A 24,056-nucleotide genomic window follows, 5' to 3' on the forward strand; every position below is an offset into this window, starting at 1 on the left:
AAATTTTCTGGCACTTTAAAGATTAACAGATTTATTTGGGCATAAGCTTATGTGGGCAAAACCCCACTTCTTCAGATGCATGAAGTGGGCTTTTGCTCAGGAATGCTTATGCCCAAATAAATCTCTTAATCTTTAAAGTGCTATAGAACTTCTGGGTGTTTTTGTGGATACAGACTAATTAGTAGGGATGTAAGCGATTAGTTGACTACCCGATAAGCATAGGCATAAGCTTATTGGGTAGTTGAGTTGATTAGTCGCTCCCCCCGTGCCTTGCTGCCTCTCTATCAGAGGCAGCAAGGGGAGGAAAACAGGAGCCGGTGCTGGGTGGAGCTGGCTTAAAAGCCGGTTCCCCCTCAGCATTGTCTACACGGGGGGAGGGATAGCAGGGGAGGCAGAGCCCCAGTGAGAAATTCCGCCAGTGGGGACTGAAGCAGCTTGAGTCCCTGCTCGCCCCGGGTTCCCTGCTGCGCTGCCTCTGCCTTGAAATGTGGCAATAGCCCCTCAGGGCTCTAACTACATTTCAAAGGCAAAGGTGCAGCCAGGATAGCGAGTACCCCACCCTACCTCTTATCAACTAATTGAGTAGATGACGGAAATTCCATCAACTACTTGATTAGCTCTTTAATCAAATTTTAACATCCCTACTAGCTATCGCTCTGATCAGTTTAAATTTTGAAATTGCACAAAGTGTGAGAGATTGTCATGTGTATCGTTCTTTTTTTAACATAGCTTTTACATTAAAAATAGCTTTTTAAATGAGACAATTTAGAATCGGCTTTGAAGGTGAAATCAGACACAGGTAGAATATGTTATCTTATCACATGGAAATAGGAACCCCCTCCCCCCCCCCAGAAAAGCTTCCATGCTGCTTGAGTTCTAGATTTGTTCACTTTTTTTTTTTGCAGTAGCCTAACAGTCCATGTTACATCTGCATGCTCGGTACTGCAGCTAGTTTTTCATGGAAAATCACTAGGTTGTTTAAAAGTGACAAAAAATAGCACACATTAGTCTAGATCTAGAGAGTTAAGCCATTTCTTTTATTTGGAATGGGTAAAAGAAAGCTTTGCTATCACTGGAATGCTGTTTCTGAAGTCTCATGGTATCAACCTTTCAAAAATGGGAAGGTAACTTTAAAAATAGACCTTTCTGATGGCATAGCATATGGTTTGTATTGGTTTTATGGGGTGTAAAATCCAAGTCTAAATGTTCCTGACCACTGGCAAAACTTCAGATCCGGAGTTCGATTCAGATCAGAGTTGTTTTAGGAATCTGTCGCATTCCAGCCTGGTGCAGACTAGGAAGGAAGGCAACATCCTTAATTTCATGAGAAAAGGTGAATGGAGGGGAATGGGAAAGATCTTACGGATTATCTGTTTGGTTTTCTGTTTAAACTAGCTTTAAAATAAACAGAAAAGGAGGAAGGGAAAATCTTATTTGGACATTGGCCTATCCATCATTATGTGTTAGGGTGGAGCAATCAGGTGGGTTTGCAGCCTATGTAGAGATGAAGAATTTTATAATTTATTTTGCTGTTCTAGTTCAGGACCCACTGGAGAGATCAGTATTATAAGTTGGTTTATAGAATTGGAAAACTGAGGCAGAGGGATTCTTAGTCAGGCAAAACAAGGGAGAAAAGGGCAAGCAGAATCCTGAGTTATCTACTGACGGCTCTCATGTATTTAACTAGAAGGTTTGATCTTTCCTTTCAGAAAAGAAAGGCTTGCTCTGTGGTGTTCACTATGTTAGACACCATGTTCTCCAAACACCAACCAGATTCACATTAACCTAATATGCTTAATATGCACTATCCACATACCCTCCCCCCCCCCCAGTAATTCATTCACTGAAAAACACACTGGACCAGATTCTGCTTTCAGGAATGCCCATGTACTCAAGAGGAAACATCAGTGGATTAATTACACATTAGGAAAAGAAGTTGCACTAACTGTGGCATATTTCGGGGCCTTACCATCCATAGCGTTTATGATGTATGACTGACTCCAGGGCATTAACCACTAATCTATATGTCGTCTTGCTTAGATGATGGTTTGAAGTGGCTTTCCAGCGCATTTCACTTATGCAGCCCATTAAAAACCAAGCAAGATGTTGCTGTGCTGAAAGCTTGGCTAAGTGAAACATGGGTAAATTTGGCAATGGTGAACTATCCATATAAAGCTGACTTCTTACAGCCCCTGCCAGCTTGGCCTATTCAGGTAAGTGAGTGTCTGCTTCTTCTATAAATGATTCGGCTTTAGGCTGGGACAAGTTGATCTACTGCAAATTGCTGCTTTTAAAAAGTTAAGAAAATCCAGGATGCTCACTGATTCCGTGAAATAATAGGTTGTCTCAATTAATATATTGTGTTTATCAAAACTCGTTACAGGGCTTCCTGTTTAGGCTCCCTGCTTAGGCTTGCTGATGGGGGTGTATAGGGGGCAACTGCCCCAAGGCCTGGGGATTTAAAAGGGCCTGGGCCTCCCAGCCACTGCCGCTACTACAAAAGAAATGGCAGTGGCCAGAGTCTCAGGCAACCCAAACCCCACCTCTTCTGCCTGAGGTCCAGCTCTGACCCACCTTGTACAGGGTCTGACACACTGTTTAAAGGAATACAGTTTTGAGTATGACAAGGTTGCACATTTAACTACTATATTTTTTTCCGTTCCTATAACAGATGGCCAGCATCTAGTCTTCAGTGCATGTATCTGGCTTTGGGTTGCCCTGTGGTCCTTTTCTTTTGACAATCATGAAAGGGAATTTTAAAATCAGCTAGCTTTTCACCTAAAACCATCTTGTTCCAGTTTGCTCTTTTTAAACCTTACCACAAACCTGAGGGCAATTGGCTTTGCCAAGTGATCATGTAAAAATGGCACTTTCTGGATCATCAGTGTGGTTTGCTGTCCCTATGTACATGAGTCACAACTGCTTGATTTTAAAAAATGTGTTACTTCTTTGTTACTTGTGTTGGCTCTGTAGAGCCAATCTTCCAACCCAAAACTTTTCTCTTTCACCAGCTTTGTTGGAAAGTGGCTTTTGGTCCTTATTTTCCCTCAGCTCTACTCCTTATTTATACCTTCATCTGCTATGATCTCAGCTACGGCCTTTTCCTCTGAAGATCTTTCCATAGCCCTCTGGTCTTCTGAGCCCCAATGTGCTGGCACTAGATTGTTTTTGCAGCTGTGGTCTGACCTCCAGCCTGCAGCTCTCCACATCCGCTCCCTCATTTGCTAGCCCTACTTACATCGAATGCTCCTGGCCTCTGAGCCTCTTCTTGGTCTTGTCTCTACTCTATTAACCCCTCAATGAATTCGTCGGAGTCACTTCAAGCTACTGTATACGTATTACCAATAATGTACAGTAGGTAAAATTAAAGTAAATAAAGTGAATACTAGCATTATCTTCCATTAAACTGAAATTTTGAACAGAAAAACAGTTGATCTCCTTTAGTAGGCAGGCTTGGTTTTATGTGCCATATAAGGATTTGATCCTGCTGGAAAAATCTTGCTAATGTGGGTAGTATGGTTTATGTGAAGGGGACTAATTACACACCTAAGGACTTCAGCTCATACTGAGTAGTCCCTAAGGCATGTTCCTATGGATTTCAGCATGAGGTACTACACTGAATGATCAAGGATGTGAGCAAGAGGTTTGCTGAATTGTGTTCTTGTGTGGTTTTCATGTCCTTGCACTGTGTACTGTTGTGTTGTGTTGTTGGCATTGGTAGGCTTGACTTGATCTGGCTTGTTAGCAAAAGCTGAAATGTGCATGCAAAAATAACCATAGATTTGACTAGTGGAAGGGAAAAGGAAGGAAAGGCTGGCAGAATGGAAAGTCGCCTGTCCTTAGCGGCTCTCCCAGCAGCATAAATACCCTGAGTTTGATTTCAGTCTCTTGTCTGTGTAAATGCAATTTGAAGGATCCACTTTACCACCTGACTCCCATCCCTGAATTTCCTTTGATAGAGCTCAAAGGTTTGAGTGAGCCACAGTCACTCAGTAAGATGAAATAGAAAATCCTTCTGTTTCTCTTGGCACTTCTAATGTGTCCAACCTCTGTGGGTGGCTTAAGCTGTTTAGGTACCTTCTATGAAATGCGAGCTCTAATGACAAAACTAATGTGATTAGCTGAGTAAGAGGGAGAAGGGTATTGAGAGCTTAGGGCAAGAAAATCTGTTCAAATAGCCAAATGTGTCTACTTAATCCTTTCTCTAGCGTGGGTGGATGGTGCCCTCTGGGAAGTGATTGGTCTCTCAGCCGCCACCCCTGTGCTTGGTCTAGAGAGGTAGGGCTGTCTGCAACTCTTTAGACTCTCATCCTTGCCTTCTGCAGTGCACAAGTGAGTTTTCAGAACCTTTAACTCTTCAGAAGCAAGCTGGATAGAGAACTAGCCAGTACCTCTTTTGTAATGAAAGCCGTGCTGGGGCTCAAGCAGTTACCTGCTGGAATTCTAGCAATTTTTTTTACATTAATAACTGATGTAGCAAACCTACGAATTGCCAACCCTAGAGCTGCAGGGGCAGAGTCCTGGCAACTGCTGGCGCAAAATAAAGCATTGGAACAAGCCAAGGTGGAAAACTCTCTTAATAATGATACAGGTTGCACCTCTGAAATCCAGCCTCTCCTAATGGCAGGAGGGCCAGAGGCAGCAGGGCTGGAGGAGCACCACAGCAGTGCTGGGGCTAGGGTCCTAGAACCCCAGCAGCCCATGGCAGTGCAGGTCCAGGGAACCTTGGCTACCTGCAGCAGCACAAAGTGGGGGCTGAAGAACCCCAGCCACCTGCAGCAGCATGGGGCTGGAGGCCGAAGAAGGCTGGCCACCCACAGTAGCATGGAGCCACGGACTGGAGAGCTTCAGCTGCCTGTGGCACTGCGGAGCAAGGGAAACGTGACCATCCGCAACAATGCAAGGCCAGGCTGGGGCTGGAGAACCCTGGCTGCCCATGGCGTCTGAGTCGGGGGGCAGCAGCAGCACAACGGACAGCTCGGCTGGGGAGAGCGTAGAAGGGGCCAGAGGCAGGAGGACAGTTAGCTCCAGGCAAGTGGCAGGGGACACCTCCCCCTGGTTCGACACATTCTCTCACTCGGGACCAGTTAGGTCCCAGTGGTGTTGGACCAGGGCGGTCCAACCTGTAGCAGAACAGTTGGTGACTTACCTTTCCTCCTCCTAAGGATAGGCCTAAGTACATTCCTGCCTCCTGTGAGCTAACACAAGGTAAAATCCTAGTTACAAAGAGGAGTTAACCTCTACGTCGACCTGCTAACTTGTGTTAAAACTGCTCTGGGGCAACTTGGAGTTGACTATCACCTGCTCATTCACATTAAAACTCTGAACTGCCCGAGCCTGCAGGTCACAGCCAATTCTAGGGTCCCTTAATCTGTACTTCACTAACTTGTGCTGAAACTACTAACAACCTCTTCTTCAGTAGGGGCTGACTGTTTTAGACACTGTGTTAGCTAGCAGGAGTCAAAACACTCCTTTCCATCTGGTGTGCATGCATGCCTTACTATATGTTACACCCACTTCTGAGCACCACCAACTTCCAGCAGCTTCCTGGGGAGTTAGAGTTGCTCTCTGCATCCTTCAGGGAGCTGGATTGTATGCCTATGTCCCCCAGAAATCTGGGGGAAAGAGGCTAAGGGGAGAGGAAAGTTGCACAAATTTTCCTTTCCAAATTTCTTCCAGGTTGTGTTTTTTTCGTGGGGACAGGATATGCACATTGCCCTCCCTCCAGCACACACATTCCCACAATAAGCTACAGAGCTGCCCTCAAATTATGAAGGCCTCAAGAGGTCTGTAGGTGGCCAGAAGTGCTTGCACAGACACTGTGTGACTTCACAACTGCTGCAGGTCCCTGGTGCACTTCCCCCTGTCTCTGGCAAGAGCCGCACTGACAGATTCTCAGTGGGTTAAGGATGGGTTTGGATGAGGATGAGTTGGGGGTCTGATGGGAGGGCCAGGGCACATCCCACTCTTATCATTGGGATGCTCAGTCTTTGCCCTTCCTCATGTAGGTCTCAGGCCTAGGGAGAGCTCTCCGTGGAGCAGGAAGTGAGAAGGGAGCTATGCTCAAGGGTCTTCTGTTTGAGAAGGGGGACAATCTGTGTGAAGGCAGATCATGGTGTGATAGATTTAACCCTGAGCTACAAACCAAGCCCAGCATTGATTTAATTCTCCAGCAGCATCGTGCCTCCTTCCAGTGTTTTCCAGAGCTGAAGAAATAAGAAAACTGCCAGAGTAATCAAAAACAGGATCACTTTAAAAATGAGAAACTTCCTAATTTATGTTATAGTAGCATTTGGAAGCCCCAGCCATGGATTGGAATCCCATTATGCTAGATACAGCGAATTTATATTTTATGAGAATTTTTATCCCAAAGGAACCCCAAATTATTTATTAACTTTTCTATCTAATTCTAAAACAAAGTATTTTATAAAGCAAGGGAATTGGATGTAGAAACCTCTAATGCAGTATTAAGATTGTATAGTTGAAATAGTCAGGAAATTCAAAATGTCATGTCTTACTAGCAAAATTAACTCAGCTGCACTGCACATGTTATATTTTATAGGTGCATTATTCTGATTTATTTAAGAGAATTGTCTGTCTGTGTAATATATAACATCAAATAAAACGGGTGTCCAAGAAATACTGCTGTTCAGACTGACAAAATGTTCAAAAGAAAGCAATCTTCAGGGTTCGTCAGTCTGTCTCAAACTTCATTAGAGACTTTTCCCCTTTCTCTTGCTATAGGTAGTTTGCAAGTTCCTGAAGAATCCTAAACAGCCAGACAAATTATTGCTGCAGAATGTTTTCCAGGCAGCAAATGTCTACTACAACTACTCAGGAGCTGCATCGTGCCTTAACACATCTCAGAGTGCTACAGGAAATCTTGGCCTGATGGGCTGGTACTATCAGGTACACACATAAACCTTTCCATAGTATTCAAAGTGACAAACTTACTGCAAATTCTCAATTCATGCTGTCAGAATCATTTAACTTGTATTAATACATGGCTTCAGATCCTTGACCGATAGAAATTGGCATACCTCCACTGAAAGATCAACACCAGCTGTGCCCGTTTGCACCACCTGAGTGTCAGACTTTTTTTTTTTTCAAAACCAGGTTGGTCCAGAACTCAATAGAAATGTGTCAAGGGATTATTTTTAGCTTTTGTGAATAGTCTTGGCCTTCCCAGCTTGAAGGCCTCGCCTTCCCAACAAAGAAGTTTGTGTTAGATGATCTGTATGAATTAGATGATGAGCTTAAAACATTATTTCAGTCTTCATCTGTTAAATTGATTAACAGAACCTGAATGTCATCTTGAACTGGTATGTATGATGGTAGCAGGGTGGAACCTTTGTAATGACATGAGGAATATGTCTTGGTAATTTGCAGATGGGACAGAGGGAAAATTGGTCAGAATGACAATAGTGAAAGTTTACAGCACTTGTCAAGTGCTTTGAGCCCTAAAGACGAAAATGGAAAATCAGTATCAGTATCAGTATCCCCAATTTATAGTGGGGGGACTGAGGGTATGTCTACACTGCAGAGTTTTTCCGGAAAAACTACCATTTTTTCAGAAAAACTACACTTACGGCCACACTGCTATTGGGTTCTTTCGACAAAGTCGAAAGACTGGAGAGGTTTTTCCCACCATAGTAAACCTCTTTCTATAAGGAAGAAGCCTTTTTCCAAAGAAGGTGTGTGTGTATGCGGAAGAGAGGATTTTTTGAAAGAAGAGGCCTCCAGGAAAAAGCACAACGTGCCCTGGTGGCCACTCCATCCACAGTAATCACAAGCGAAATGCGAGATAGCATCCACGTTGATTGGATGCTATCTTTCGAAAAAGCGAAAGTTTAGACATAGCCTGAGATACATAGAGGGGAAGTGACTTGCATGAGGTCACACTGCAAGATAGTGGCAGAATAGGGAATAGAACCTGGGGCTCCAGGACATTGGAACACCAATATTTTTTTTTTGTAAGAAGCAAAGCAGGAAAAAATAAACCACAACCCCCCCCTAATTTGAGTCCATGTAAATATACAAGGGTAAAGTGATTCTGGTTTCTTCAAATAGAACCACTTCTGATATGTCCTAGCTAGTAATATGGAGGTCAGTGGGTCAACAGATATAGGAAAAGCAAGCAGTTTGTGGCTCAGCACCTGCATTTTAATATGTAGCAAATATTTATTGTGTTATGTATTCCATTCAAAGAAGTCCTCCTTTACAGTGCAGTTACAACCACAACTAGTGTATTTCAAGTGTCCTAGGGTATGTCTACACTACAGCGCTAATTCGAACTAAGCTAATTCGAACTAACGCATCCAGACTAAAAAACTAGTTCGAATTAGCGTTTTGCTAATTCAAACTAGCATGTCCACATTAAGTGGACCCTGAACCAGGGTTAAGGATGGCCGGAAGCAGTGCCGGCAGGGCATCAGAGTAGGACTTAGAGCGTGGAGCTGCTGTCTCAGGCTAGCCGAGGGCTGTGCTTAAAGGGACCCGACCCCCACCCCGGACAGACAGTTCTCAGGGGTGCCCCGCTTGCAAAGCAGTCCTGGCTTGGATTGCCCGGAGTACCCACACTGGGCACATCACAGCACTTGGCCATCAGACCGGCTGCACTTGCCGCAGGCTGCCATCTGGAGAGAGGGGGCAATTGAGGGGCCGCAGGCTGCCATCTGGAGAGAGGGGGCAATTGAGGGGCTCCAGAAGCCTGCAGAGCCAGCCCAGTCCTCCCCATCGGGGGCTCGTACCCCATTCCTCCCTAATCTCCTTCCACTTACCCCTCCCTAGCCCCCCTTCCTGATGTACAAAATAAAGAAAACGTGTGGTCAAAAATAGAATCCCTCTTTATTGAACAAAACTCGAGGAGACTGGGAAAAGGAGGTGGGAGAGGGGAAGAGAGAGGCTGGGAGAGGGGAGGGCAACTAAAATGATCAGAGGTTTGAAAGAGATCCCATATGAAGAGAGGTTAAAGAGACTGGGACTTCTCAGTTTAGAAAAGAGGAGACTGAGGGGGGGATAGGATAGAGGTCTATAAAAGCATGAGTGGGGTGGAGAGGGTGCATAAAGAAAAGTTCTTCATTAGTTTCCATAATAGAAGGACTAGAGGACACCAAAGGAAAGGAATGGGTAGCAGGCTTCAAACTAATAACAGAAAGTTGTTCTTCACAAAGCAAATAGTCAACCTGTGGAACTCCTTGCTGCAGGAGGCTGTGAAGGCTACAACTAGAACAGAGTTTAAAGAGAAGTGAGATCAAGTCATGGAGGTTGGGTCCATGGAGTAGCCTTAGCCAGGGGGTAGGAGTGGTGTCCCTGCCCAAAGTTTGTGGAAGGCTGGAGAGGGATGGCACGAGACAAATGGCTTGGTCACTGTCTTCGGTCCATCCCCTCCAGGGTCCCTAGGGTTGGCCACTGTCGGCAGACAGGCTACTGGGCTAGATGGACCTTTGGTCTGACCCAGGACGGCCATTGTAAGCTCAGGGCTCAGGCTTGGGGGTCTCAGTGGACCACCTTGATTTTCATGCACACCTGCTCCTGGGTGGCCAGGCTGGCAGCTCTCCTGCCCTAGACGGCCGCTTTCCTGTGCCTAGTGCAGAGGTCATGGACGAGGTCCACAATGTCCGCACTAGACCAGGCGGGTGCCCGCCTCTTGCGGTCCTGGGCAAGCTCCCGGGAGCCGCCAGCCTGGTCCCGGGAAGAGGGGGAGGGCTGGGGGGCATCGGGTGGCTGGCTCGAGCCGTGCCAGGTGCAGGGTCTGCTGGCTGGGTGCTGGCAGGCTTGCACCTGGCACGGGCACCGTAGCCAGCCCGTGCCCCTTTAAGGGGTCCGGGGCCGGGAGGGGGCAATAGAGTTTCCCTGGTGTTGGCCAGAGTGGCCACCAGGGGAAGCTGGGGAGGGCTAGCCTCCCACTAGTTCGAATTAAGGGGCTACACACCCCTTAATTCGAACTAGTAAGTTTGAACTAGGCTTAGTCCTCGTGCAATGAGGTTTACCTAGTTCGAACTAAGCGCTCCGCTAGTTCGAATTAAGTTCGAACTAGCAGAGCGCTAGTGTAGCGCCTATCAAAGTTAATTCGAACTAACATCTGTTAGTTCGAATTAACTTTGTAGTGTAGACATACCCCTACAGAGGCCACTGGTAAGCTATCACATTCTCCTGCTCTGCCTTCCAGGCTTGCACTGAAATGGTGATGCCCATGTGCACAGATGGGGTCAATGACATGTTTGAGCCGAGCAAATGGAACTTCCATGAGTTCTCTGAAGAATGCTTCAAACTGTGGAAAGTGAGGCCTCGCCCTTCCTGGATTCCTTCTGTGTATGGAGGGAAAAACATCAGTTCACACAGCAACATTATCTTCAGGTGAGCTTACTTCAGCCTCTGTAATGATCCCTTTCCACCAGCATGGGTTGCTGGTGGGGATAGAATCTGGGGCTTTGAGAACCAAAACCACAAACCTGCCACTTATTGTTTCACCTAATATGTAGCCATAGCCAGGAGCCCCTGGCACTCCTCAATTTTCTCCTCCGTTTTCATGAAGAAGTTGATAGGAGCTACCTGGGAATTTGTGAAGGGTGAATTTGGCTTAAAGGTTTGCATAGTCTTTTGCCCAGTCTGTCGTCATGAGTCTCATGCTCCAGCCCACAGAAAAGGAACTTCCCTCCCTCCTTGAGACTTTAATTTACCTCTGAGATCTTGGCTGCTGAACTTCACCTGCCAGTGGTTGCCAGACCCCAGCTCTGCCTGCCAGTTCTGTCACCAAGTCTATATCAACTTACCCCTCCCCCGGGTTCCTGGCCCGTCTGTCTGTCTATGAGGTTTTCTTCTGGACCCCTTTCACCAGTTTTGTTCTCAGGTCCTTTTAGCAGAGATTCTAGGGCCTTCTGCCTCTTTCCCTGTTTACCTTTCAGTATAGAAATCAGTAGCCTAATCTTTTAGTCTAACCACAGAAATCAGTAGCCTAACCACAAATCTGTGGTTTGTAACCTATCCTTTAAATCGGATTCCGTAACTACAGGCAGTCCCCGGGTTAGGTACAAGATAGGGACTGTAGGTTTGTTCTTAAGTTGAATCTGTACGTAAGTCGGAACTGGCGTCAGCCGCTGCTGAAACTGATCAGTTTCAACCGCGGCTGAATCTGGATGCCAGTTCTGACTTGAATACAGATTCAACTTAAGAAACCCAGGCATCCCCAAGTCAGCTGCTGATGAAACTGATCAGTGGCTGATTCCAGGAAGCCTGGGGCAGAGCAACTCTGCCTCGGGCTTCCTGTAGTCAGCCGCTGGTCAGTTTCAGCAGCGGCTGACTTGGGGACGCCTGGGGCAGAGCAGCTGGGGTGCTGCCGGATTGGTCCGGAGCGGCAATGCAGGACCAACCCGGCAGCCCCCAGCTGCTTTACCCCAGAGGTAGGCAAGAAAAGCCTGGTCTGCTGGGGGGGGGCACTAGCTGCACCCCCCCCCAGCAGACCAGGGAGACGGGGGTGGCGGACCGCCCAAGTCCTCCACGGCTTTGCTCCGTCTCCCTGGTCTGCTGACCTGGGAGACGCGCTATGGCTGTCCAGCTGCGGGCGTGCTCCGTGGCTTTGCTCCTGTCCCCATGGTCTGCTGGGGGGGGTCCAGCAAAGCCGCTGGACCCCCCCCAGCAGACCAGGGACACCGGGAGAAGCTTTTCTCGCCCCGGAGGACACGCGTGGCGAGAAAAGCCCCGTTCGTAAGTGCGGATCCGACATAAGTCGGATCCGCGTAAGTCGGAGACTGCCTGTAATGACTGAAAGGTAGCTAATGTGACACCAATATTTAAAGAGGGCTCTAGAGGCAATCCTGGAAATTACAGCCTGGAAAGACTTCAGTACCGGGCAAATTAGTTGAAACAATAGTAAAGAATAAAATTGTCAGGCACGTAGAAGAACATAATTTGTTGGACAAAAGTCAACATGGTTTCTGTAAAGGGAAATCATGTCTTACTAATCTATTAGAGTTTTCTGAAGGGGTTAACAAACATGCAGACAAGGGGGATCCAGTAGATATAGTATACTTATATTTTCAGAAAGCCTTTGACAAGGTCCCTCATCAAAGGGTCTTGTGTAAATTACAGTGTCATGGGATAAGAGGGAAGGTCCTTTCATGGATTGAGAACTGGTTAAAAGACAGGAAACAAAGTTTGGGTAAATTTTCAGAATGGAGAAGGGTAACTAGTGGTGTCCCACAAGGATCAGTCCTGGGACCAATCCTGTTCAACTTATTCATAAATGATCTGGAGAAAGGGGTAAGCAGTGAGGTGGTAAAGTTTGCGGATGATACTAAACTGTTTAAGGTAGTCAAGACGGAAGCAAACTGTGAAGAACTTCAAAAAGATCTCGCCAAACTGAGTGATTGAGCAACAAAATGGCAAATGAAATTTAATATGGATAAGTGTAAAATAATGCACATCGGGAAGAATAACCCCAACTATACGTACAGTCTGATGGGGGCTAATTTGACTATGACAAATCAGGAAAGAGATCTTGGAGTTATCGTGGATAGTTCTCTGAAAACTTCCACACAGTGTGCAGCTGCGGTCAAAAAGGCAAATAGGATGTTAGGAATTATTAAGAAAGGGATAGAAAATAAGACACAGAATATCTTACTGCCCCTGTATAAAACTATGGTACGCCCACATCTTGAATACTGTGTACAGATGTGGTCTCCTCACCTCAAAAAAGGCCTTAGAAAGGGTTCAGAAAAGGGCAACTAAAATGATTAGGGGTTTGGAACAGGTCCCATATGAGGAGAGGTTAAAGTGACTGGGACTTTTCAGTTTAGAAAAGAGGAGACTGAGGGGGGATATGATAGAGGTCTATAAAATCATGAGTGGTGTGGAGAGGGTGAATAAAGAAAAGTTATTTATTAGTTCCCATAATAGAAGAACTAAAGGACACCAAATGAAGTTAATGGGCAGCAGATTTAAAACTAATAAAAGAAAGTTCTTCACACAGCGCATAGTCAACCTGTGGAACTCCTTGCCAGAGGAGGCTGTGAAGGCTAGGACTATAACAGAGTTTAAAGAGAAGCTAGATAAATTCATGGAGGTTAGGTCCATAACAGGCTATTAGCCAGGGAATAGAAATGGTGTCCCTGGCCTCTTAGTCAGAGGCTGGAGAAGGATGGCAGGAGACAAATCGCTTGATCATTGTCTTCGGTCCACCCCCTCTGGGGCACCCGGTGCTGGCCACTGTTGGCAGACAGGCTACTGGGCTAGATGGACCTTTGGTCTGACCCAGTATGGCCATTCTTATATTCTTTTACAGCCCATCTCTTAGTGTCTCTAATATGTAGAATGATCCTTCTTTTAATACTAAAATGAGTGGAGTATAAATATAATTTGTAGTATAAACCCCAAACCCACAAACAGACCCCTGTTTCCTAACACGTGAGACAACTCTTTCAGCAAATGACTATTAATCATTTCTTAAGCTGTTCCTTAAGCTGTTCCTTAAGCAGCATTCTAGGTACCAAGGTTGCAATAGGCTTTCTAAAAATCTAGGTACCAAGGTCTTTTTTAATGAGCTGGTGGTACCATGTGCTTTCCATTTATGACCAGTACCAATTACTGTTTTGCAGTTGGTACCTAGTATCAATTACTATTCTACACCTGGACCTATTACCAATTAGTGTCTTGCACTCTCAGCCCTGTTTGTTCCTAGTTCTGTGAGCAAGGGCCTCTAATCAGTCCTGTGCTAGATGGGCTTATGTTTTAGGCCTTCATCGTACTACAGCCGTCATGTTCATTAATCACAACCAAACAATTCCTTAAATTGAATGAACAATTTGTGGTTCTTGTTGTGTTTTCTCAACCTCTTTTCTTCCTTTTTTTCTACCATTAAATTCTTCACTTATTTTTTTTAAAGATCTGTGCTCACTGTATTTGTGGCTATGAAACAAGGTATATTTTAAAGAGCTAGGTGTTGGCTAGTCCATTTAATCCATTAGATATTAGGTTGTCAATTAATAAACACTTGTTTCCCACACATTTGGAACTTGTGTCCTTAGAGGAGTTCCAAATCTCTGTAGCGATTGCCTACAGCTGGCAATACCTGTTGTGCTATCATTCACATTGTTCAAGTTTCTTTAGAACAGAAACTTCTTTAAACAAATTTCAGAATTAGTCTTTGGGACTCAGTAAATAGCTGTGAATTTTAAAAATAAGGTGTCCTGGCTTGAAACAAGGATTATTCTCTGGAATTCAGCCTATTGTTTTTCTCTCATTTTTCTCTTGCTGTTTCTTCCCCAGCAGGGTATCTGCTCTAAAGAGTGAAACTCTGCTTTAAAGGAAAAATTTATTTAAATGATTGATTCAAAAAGCCCATTCAGTTTAGTTCCAACAAATTGTTACTTGTTTGTAATAAGAGTCCACAAAATTGTACAGTAAGGTTCTGCTTTATAAATTGACAGATGAACAAACAAACATTTAAAGCATGTTTAAGTATTAATGCCAGCTCAGGGCATTTTAAATGCTTTGTACCACACGCTGAGCTGTTTCCCTTCTTTCCTTCAGACAGACATATTATAAATACTAAACATATGACTTTTTATCCTGAAGGGCCATAAAGTATCCCTACACCCGCCAGGGAGATGCAGCCGCACATAGAGTAAAATGCAACAGCTGTTTAACTGCATAACAACTCATACAACAGTTTTAGGACAGTGAGTGAAGCATACTATATTGAGAAGGAACTGTTGGGTTGATTTTTCTCCAGGAAGATTGGAATTTGGCCAGGGTACTAGAACTGATGTCTCCACTTGCACAAAAAAATGCCCTGAAATATATAAAAAACAAAAATGGTCTTGACTTCTGCTCTCTGCTTAGCAGCAGTGTCCTACCTAAAGTACCATGCTGGGGGCATTAGTTAGTGTTGACTCAAATCCACAGCACAACTTCTGTAGCTCCTTGGAGCTCTCCCATTCACCCCTCTCTAGCTTGTGAGCAGTACTGGAACCACTGCTGTTGTGGTATGACTCTCCGGGAGAGTGCACCTTCCTTACATCTTTGGTTTTGTGAGCTTGGTATTTGCAGTGACTATTTCACCCTCAGTTGTTTTCTACCAGTGAGCCTTATTGGAAGCTATTCAGTTGACATAGCATAGAAACCTTGCATATTGGTGGAAACCACAGTTTAATCCCATTAACACATGTGATTGTAGCGTTTTTGTTGTGAGTAGCAAATTTCAGAGCTGGGTGATGACATCAGACTATGAAGGCTCCTCCCAGCAGATTCTTCTGGTCTCTAGGGGGAGCTGAGGGTGAGAGAGATGGATGGGCCTGGTCTGAGAAAAGAGGTTGGGAACTTTCTCAATGAGCTGTGTCTTTAGGGTCAAGGCCCTTTAGGAAGTTCTGTTTGCACTGTCCATACTGGACGGTGATGTCAGGGAGAAAGAACTAATGATGGGGGTGGGAAATTGTAACTTTAGATTGGAAACTTGGTGTGGTTTTGTTTTGTTTTTTTGAAAGCCTCACTGGGATCCTTGTCAATGAAGATTTGCTTTGGAACTTGTTGCACAGGAAGCATTTATAACCAAGTAGTGAATGAAGGGGAATGCCTGACTCCTGAATTTTAGCGCACTTGGCTAAAAAGGAACATTTGCTTGACTTTACCCTCTTGTATTCTCAGTCTCTGTACATGTAAGGTGCTCAGCAAAGCACATAAGCTTAACTTTAAATCTGCGCTGAAGTAAATGAGACTATTCATAGGCTTAAAGTTAAACCTGCTTAAGTGCCTAGTGAATCAGAATCCAAGTACTCAGCAACTTCCAAGATAAAGCCCCTACTGAGAGAGCCCCTCAAGTGATATCAGTGTTGCCTGTGCCATCCCTTGACAGATTGGCCGGAACAGCCAGAATCTCCCATGAAAGCCAGAAGGAGTGTTGTTTTCCTACTGCAGGCCTTAATTTCCACATGACTGTGACCAAGAAATCCAAGTCCATGTACATTTTGAGTCTCTCAGCAAGTCAACCTACTGTTGCTAAGGCACTGGACTGATGCAGGCGACCTTTTAAATCAAATGCATTTTGCTTATTGTGCAGCTCTCTGTGTGTGTTTGTTTTGCAAATACAGAATGTTGTTTTCCTCCTGTGCCATATTAAGATCTATTGAAACGAGAGGTACAGAGAGAGAAACAAGATTTTTTTGTATTTTTCCACTGAGGAAAAATGAACACTACGACTACAGTTCAAGCATAGTCAGTTTTTATTTGTAGTGTTTTAAGGTCAAAAGTTGGAGAGAGACGAATGCTTTGCAATCAACTAATATTTTTGTGAAACATGATGGCTGCATGACATTAACAGACGCCTAGACATCCGAGCCTGTAATGCACCAGATTTGGCTTAGGACAGAATATCGTGAAGGTGTTTAGAATATTCAGTGGCCTCTATGCTGTCCAAGCAATAGCACGGGATCTAAACTAATGTTTTTCTAGTTGCGTGATGACAGATATAATAGAAATGTCCTTGTGACCTAGGAAGAGAATCTGAAAAATTTAACTTAAAACTTGCATTCTAAATAACATAAAAGGACCCAGGGTTCTAATCCTTCTTGCAGCAGTTCCCCTGATTTAAATAGGAATGACTGAATAAGGATTAGCTACAGCCACTACCTGTGCATTTGTTTGGTGTGCTGTCCAACCTCACCTCTTTTCATCTGGAGAAAGGGCACTGGAGAAAACCTAGTAAAACAGAAGAGACAGGAAAAAAAGTATTTTAGATTAGTGGATTAAGCTCAGGATTGTGACTCTTAAATCCGGATTCTCCCACTAATTTGCTGTATGGACCTGATCCAAAACCAGTGGGAAAAGTCCCATTGATTTTAGAGCTTTAGATTGTTGCCTATAGGGCTTGAATTTTCAGAAATGTCTACAGGATGTTATCTCCAACAGGGCACCCAAAATTCATGTCTACTCTGAAGAACTTGGATCATTCCTTGACTTTCTCCGTATCTATAAAGACAGGGAAGTTACTCCATTATTTTTTGCAGAAGAGACATTAAAATAAAGGCATAAATAAATGAATGGCTTGGTATCGAAAGTGCAGAGAGGAAAAGAGAAGATAGAAGTACATGTGTTGACATACCCCTGTGCTATATTCACTCTTACTTTGAATGGAAAAGGCAATCTGTGTTGAAAAGTTTACCATTTCAATGTGAATTTTCAAAAAAGACCCAGGAACTTAAAGTGAAGGGAGGCTACTTCACGTACTTCAGTGTTGCTGAATGCAGTGGAAAAACAGTCACGTTTTATCTCCGAAAGAGCTGGCAGAAATGGATCCCAAGGAGTTCACGTAAAAATTCTACTGTACCAGAACATGATGGATGCACTTACTCCCCACTGAGTGGTATCTTACTCTATAACCGTTCCCATTTGCTTAGGTAGGGCTGCTTATGGTGTTAGGTGGCATATCACAGTCTGATGCATACACTCAAAGTGCTTTAAATCCTAAGCTCCCTGTGTGAAAAACATCGCATAAGAGCATTAGCAGGACTCATTGTGCCAAGGTGGAGGGCGGGGGGAGTAAGCTTAACTCTCACCAGTTGTAATAGCAGCTGAGTCTAGTCCGTGTCTGGCAGGATTGTGTGGTACATTTGTAGCTCCTACAAATCTGAAGAAAATTTTCAAAATGTGGAGTGGATGGACCATGGGGAGACACGTGATCACCTCCCCTCTGGCCCTGTTAGCTGGGAAAGTTAATACAGCCTCCGATCCTGATCCAAAGTCCCCAGGAGCTGCCATCGTCTGGTGGGAGTCTATGAGCATGCAGGCCCTAGGGGAGTGGGGAGATAGTGCCATCTTGTCAATCCCAGGAGCTGACAGGAAGCCAGGGGGAAGGGCAAGTAAAGTCTCCTGTGGTAACCTTCACATGGGATTTTTTACTGAGTTGTCCTTAAGACACATTCCCTTCGGGTGGTGCTTTCACGTGGGGAGGGACAGTCTGGCCCCAGTGGGCTGAGTGCTGAAGAACATGCCAGAGCAGGGAGACTTTGTTGTAGGATTTTCACCTATCCTGAATACTGAGCCTCTGATCATAACAGTGACCCATAGCTTTATCACACAGGTACTGTTGCTCAGGATAATAACTGTAATCTATGGACTTTCCTTATAGCAATGGCGGCTTGGACCCGTGGTCTGGAGGTGGAGTGACTCAGAATATCACAGACTCTCTAATAGCAATTGTAATCCCAGAAGGCGCTCATCACTTGGACCTACGTGCCAGCAATCCTGATGACCCCAAATCTGTGCTGCAAGCCCGGGCCTTGGAAGTTCAGTACATGAAGCAATGGATTGAAAAGTCCAGGCATAAATACTAAAGTGGTACTGTAACAGGGGTGTTCATGGCTCAAAACTTTTTTCATTCCTGTTTGATTCATTCTCTTCCGTTCTTAGCGATATGTGTGTGTGCTGGCTCTCAGCACTGTCTGTGTGACTGAGGAGCAGTGGGGGTGGCTGCTAACTGGGAGTCTGCTCCAGTAGCAAACCTCAGTCAATAAAATGCATGGATTTGACTCACTCAGGGCGGCATGCTTTCCTATTCTGCTACTAAATGCCTCCTCCAGCCTCTTTGCAACATGCTTGTGTGGGGCCCAATTCCTGGAAGGCCACACACATCCTCACCAAATCAGTTCCCAAGTTGCTAGCAAAGTGTGAGCTTGACCAAATGCAGGGATCACTGAACTCCATGGCAAAGTTCTCCCTGATTTCAACTGGATCTCAGTATAGGGGCTCCTTTTCAGCAGGTGTAAATTGCCATAGCTCCAACAGGAGTGTCAGCTGAGATCTGCCCTAAAGCTTAACCTTATCAACTCAAACTGCACATATGCTGCCTTCCATCAGATGCAGACTAGTTAATACTATAACCTGGAGAATGAGAAACCAGATTTGTTCAGTTGATGAGTATAAGGAAAGCTGCTGAGTATTGCCTCCTATAGGCAAAATCTTGTCTTAAGAGACTGCTTGCAAGTTTCTCCAAGTTTTCTAGCAGAACGGTTATTGTTTCCAATCTCCAGGTAAAAACAAACCAGGTAGGAGCTGAGTTTTGGTGTTCCCTCTGCTTCAGACAGTTGTTGTCTCTGAGTTGGAGACTTAATGGGGATGTAAACCACTTTGATATGGTGAAGATTGGGGGCAAAGGAATTGTTTTAGTGTGGGAACAAAACCACATTAGGATGTGATTTCATGGACAGAAAGACCAGCCATATATTTTTCTTGGTTACAACGCTGCTGAAAACAAGTTCTCACGTGTGGTTGTTTCTGTTCTCCTCACCAAACAGGAGTGGCCTCTAAACACATTTTTGCTTTTTAATTCTCCAATTGCTTGTCTGTGCGCCATTTGTTGTTTTTGTCCCTCCACCACTGCTTCCCTTAAGGCCGGGATACCAGCCGCTGTGGTGCTGCCGAAGAGAAATGTGGGTATTTTCTTCCTTCTTGTTGCTTTTTTTTCCAGATCAGCACTGGGAAACCTTCTTTAAATTCTTCTCCTGCAGAGGGAACCTGACACGCTTGCTGGCTAGATCTTAAGTGACAAATAATTGGGGCAGGACCTTGTTTTCTTTTCCTTTTCTGTATATTGATAAGATTCTGCATGGTCTGGTTGCCGCTGATGGTTCAATAAGGCCTTTTAAAAATTGTTTGCAGGGTAAACGCTTCAGAATGCAGCTAAACTATGGGGACAGCATTAACTCAAAGCGTGAGGCAGTGCTCAGCAGAGCAGGTGGGGGGGGGGGGGGGGCTTTCTGTAGAGCTTCCAAAAGAGAGAACTGCCCAATTCATGCAGAAACATATTTGACATTAATAAATGGCTGGGACAGTCCCCTCACTTTGCAGCTTTGGCTTTGTTCACACTGAAAGCCTTCTACCAAAAGGCCCCTTTTCTAAGCTAGCAGGACTAGCTCATTTTGAGTCAGAAAGTCTCAAGGCAACAAATGTACCCAAATGTCTCATAACATTCCAGTTTTGTTTGCATTTGCCAGCTTTAAGTCGTGTGCCTAAAATATACTCAAACCTCTTTAATCTGGCTGTGCCGGACTATGGAGTTTTTCCGACCATGGGTGTTTGCCATAATGAATGGTAAACAAAATCTATTGCTAAATCTTTTGTATATTCATATGATTATAGAGTACTAGACATGGATAACATGTCATAAGATAAATCCTTAAGCCACTGTATTTAAACTATTATTGGGAGTGCAAGGTCTGGGAGGGAAGGAGTATGCATGAGGGAATGGGAATGCAGGATCTGGGCATGAGGGGGACGGAGGTGAGGCACTTACTTAGCGCTCCACCCCTGGGGACATGTGGCTCTGTGCCTCACTACCACTCCCAAGCACTGCCCGCCCCACCACAACTTCCATTGGCTGTGGTTTGCGGCCAATGTGAGTGGCAGGAGAAAAGTCTCCAGACAAGAGCTTTGCTGTGCTGCCATTCCCCCAGCTGGGAAAGGGGGTAGCAGCAGTGCCTCTTTCTCTTCCCCCTTCCGGGCAGAGCATCTGGGCCAGATCCAGCCTGTGGTTTGCCTAGATCTGGTCCACGAAGCTCAGAGCTCCCACCCTTGCAGTGGGGAGCTGGGGCTCCAGCCATGCTGGGGCAAGAATCATGGGTGTTTCCAGATCACAGGCATCTGGATTAAGGAGGTTCAAGTGTACAACATTTCTTATTAATCCAGGCAGCCTTTCATATTTGCACATAATCCAGCATTTTCTAGGAACAACACAGATTTTACTATGAATCTTTACTTTTTTAACGCACTCCAGTAAGTCTGGTTCTCTCGTTGACAGAGCTCTTGGCATATCCTTGCTTTTGCTCCAGTATTCTAGGGAAGGTTGATTTGAACCTTTATGTTCAGGTTGAGCAGTCTGAATCTTTCATGCTCTGTCTTTAGCAGGTAATCACTTTGGAGCCTATAAAGAGTGAGACAAGAGAAGAATCCTACTACAAAGGGAAGATTTGACAAAAATCTGTCGGTTGTTAGTAATCTCCATTCGAATGGGTCATATTTCTAGCTTTATGATGTAAATGTGTCCTAATATCAATGTGTGCTCTTTACAATAAAATAGTGGCCTTAACTTTTTTGTTGTTTTACAATGTTTTAAACATTTTAGATCAAATAAAAGCTAACCACATTTCCTGTGTCCCCTGCCAAACTTGAAGACACAATCAATAGTATTTTAAGATGGCATCTTATTTATTCTTAATCTTCTTTATTGGAGGGCAAGGAAGGGAACTGACCACGTACATCTAAACATTAGGAATGCACAAACCACTCATCATCAATATTCCCTCTTGTTGTTATCCATGTGCAGAATATATTTTGTTTTGTGCACTGAGGCATTTGTGGATGTGTGTCACCAGTAGGAATAGATGCTGTTGGCTGAGGGTGCTGAGGGCACTCTGCTAATCAGTTGGGTGCATTTGCATATCTCCTGGGTGGCCGCCCGAGTGCTCATTTTACAGGGAACACTGCTCGGAACCAAGGAAAAAAAGGATAAGGGTCTAATCTATTTCCTTTGACCACAGGGGGAACTGGATCAGGTCTTAAGAATACAGAATTCATAAATTTATATAAAGAAAGATCTGTAAATAATAATGTTGTAGCCTGAGCTCATGCTGTACTACTGTAGTATCTCTAAGGGCTTGATTTCAATGCCCATTGAAGTCCCTAGGAGACTTCATGGGTTTTACCACTTTTCTTAGGTTTTTAACAAGGTGACCAGTTTTCTGTTCTGGCCTTCATCATAATAGTTGAAACACTAGGTCTATCTGTGTACTTATTTCCCTTAAATGATCTTTCAGACCTAGTCCCAGAATTTATGTGCATTAGGGAATGACCATCAACAAAGATCAGCTACCTCATTTTGAAGTGTAACTTTCCCTGCTTATGTCCGGCGCGTTAGACTATCAGGAGCCAGGATAGGGTTGTAACTTTATTTGGCCCACTGTATCATGATTAAACGATATTTCATCTTCCTTCAAGAAAATAATCCCAGATACACCACCTCAGTGTGTGTTGTGAATTCTTTGAAGTACATATTGCGTTTTTGATGGAAAATGCATAAAATAAAACAAATAATTGATATTTCTATATAAAGCACTGATGACGTGAATAAAAAGCCAGTAATTGTGAATCTTACAGTTAGAAGATTTTGAAATTGAAACCTGTATGACAAAAATATGCTGTAACAAGTATTAAAGATAAATAAATGTGAATTTCTGGAAGTTGTTGTTTCATTTTTAAAGTAAGTCAGTTGCTGGTATTAGACCAGTGGTTCTCAAATGTTGGTCTTCCTGCCTTGCACCCTCCCCCCTGCAAGGTTGGAGCACCAGCACTGGCTTCCCTCTGTGGGGTGGGGGTTGCCCCAAGCCTCCCTGGCAGATCTGGCTTGTGGGGAAAACATGGAGCCAGAAGTGGCTCCATGTGTTGCTGTTCCTGCCCTGCCCTCCACTGGCTGGGGAAATAGCAGCACATGGGCAAGCTGCCTAGTTGTTTTTCCTGCTGCTCCCATTGTCTGGAGTTGAAGCCAGTGGGAGCAGCAGGAGGCCGTGCTGGGGACACAATGCCTGAGAGTGACATGGGGAGTGAAAGCAATTGCCACCCCACCCCCCCCTCATGCCCAGACCCCACATCCCCATGCTGCTCCTGCACTGCCCCTGCCAAGACCCTGCACCCCTAGCCTGCTCCTGCATCCTCCCTTGCTCCTGTACCCTCCCTCCTGGCCACACTGAACCTTCCATTGCTCTTGTCCTCTCCCCCTGGTCAGACACCCAACACCTATCCTGCTCCTGCACCCTACCTCCCATACAGACCTCACACCCTCACCCCCTTCTTGTACCACACCTCCTGCCCAGACCTCACCCTCTCCTGTACCCCACTTCCTACCCAGATTCTGCACCCCCATCCCTATCCCACTCACTAGCAGCCCTGTTCCACACATTGAACCCCTCATTTTTGACCCCACCCCAGAGCCACAAAATCCACTAACCCCAGAAAGTAAATCTGGCCTATGGGAAGCCCTGAACCTGTCATCATTGTCCTTCCTCTTCACCCTGTGGGGCTGGAGCCAGGAGTGGTCTGAGGCCAGCTGCGGCAGCTGGCGCCCTAGGAGGAAGGTGCAATCAGCGTCCCTGCCTGCACGGCCATCAATGGCTGTGACATAATCACAGGGCGCCGGAGCCAGCGGCACCCTAGGCAACTGCCTAGTTTGCCTAGGCTCATGGGCCACCTCTGGCTGGAGGACCAGAGTGAGGTGTCTTAGTTGGGGGCCGTATCAGTTAGGGTTGAGGAGGGGTTTTTTGTTTCTCACATGTGATCCCCAACCTAAAAAAGGTTCCCCACTCCTGCCATAAATAAAGAAAACATTTAAACCTTTTGTGTTAAACATTAACAAAGTAAAATATTAATTTATCAATCTTTATTTTAAATAAAGTTAAAGCGCTTAATCTGTTTAATAATTTAATATTTCCTTTTTTACTGATTAAATTAAACCATTCTCTCTAGCTGCAGCACTAGCAAAATGGCTCAGGCATAATTATGTAATTAATGGTAAGTTTCCATTAGCAACTGGTGGTCCATGGCAAGGTTTGCATTGAGCCAAGTGGGCCACGAGCCAAAAAATTTGAGAACCGCTGTTTTAGAGGCTGAGGTCTGCCACAATTCTGTATGTTTTCTACTTGAAGCTTGAGCCAGAGATGGGGAAAGTGAGCTAAATAGGCACTATCAAGTTTTCGCTAGTTGGTAGTATCCAGACAGCTCACACTGGCTGTTCAGATAAGATAAAGTTAAAACAGTGAACAGTTTTGAGGTTTTAATGGCTCTCAAGCTTAGTAGTAGGCAAATAACCCTTTCCCCGTAGGATGCTGGGTTGAATCTAGCCCAGATGAGTATTATTTTGAAAGTTACCATTTGATTGCTGTTCTTTGTTAGCCTCAGTCTAGTCTCCAATAGACAAATGTCTGCTTACCTTGTCACATCCTCCGCTGCTGAGGGCCATGTAAGTGTATAGCTAGACAAGTGATAGAAATGTAGCCGTATTAGTCTGATGTAGCTGA

The 24,056-nt window shown here is 44.9% G+C and overlaps 1 protein-coding gene and 1 long non-coding RNA gene across 5 annotated transcripts in view; one reads left to right on the plus strand and one right to left on the minus strand.

Moving 5' to 3' along the window:
• The window catches only part of PRCP (prolylcarboxypeptidase), a 59,209-nt gene extending 36,983 nt beyond the window's left edge, over window positions 1-22,226 (plus strand). Inside the window, exons 6-10 of one of the 2 annotated variants that reach the window (XM_075919459.1) lie at window positions 2,041-2,213; window positions 6,745-6,909; window positions 10,172-10,359; window positions 18,122-18,330; window positions 20,893-22,226. In XM_075919459.1, coding sequence (XP_075775574.1) covers window positions 2,041-2,213; window positions 6,745-6,909; window positions 10,172-10,359; window positions 18,122-18,326 — 731 coding nt within the window. In that variant the 3' untranslated portion in view covers window positions 18,327-18,330; window positions 20,893-22,226. Of the gene's footprint in view, window positions 1-2,040; window positions 2,214-6,744; window positions 6,910-10,171; window positions 10,360-18,121 lie in introns of both variants that reach the window. The other variant, XM_025189238.2, reaches the window with a different exon arrangement.
• LOC112547328 (uncharacterized) overlaps window positions 14,656-24,056 on the minus strand; it is a 46,546-nt gene continuing 37,145 nt past the window's right edge. For all 3 annotated transcript variants that reach the window (XR_003091046.2, XR_012900781.1, XR_012900783.1), the window contains 2 exons: window positions 16,624-16,692; window positions 14,656-14,791 (listed from right to left, as the gene is read on the minus strand). This is a non-coding gene — a long non-coding RNA (uncharacterized LOC112547328). The remainder of the gene's footprint in view (window positions 14,792-16,623; window positions 16,693-24,056) is intronic.

Source organism: Pelodiscus sinensis, chromosome 1 (assembly GCF_049634645.1).
Source record: "Pelodiscus sinensis isolate JC-2024 chromosome 1, ASM4963464v1, whole genome shotgun sequence".
Lineage (NCBI taxonomy): Eukaryota > Metazoa > Chordata > Testudines > Trionychidae > Pelodiscus > Pelodiscus sinensis.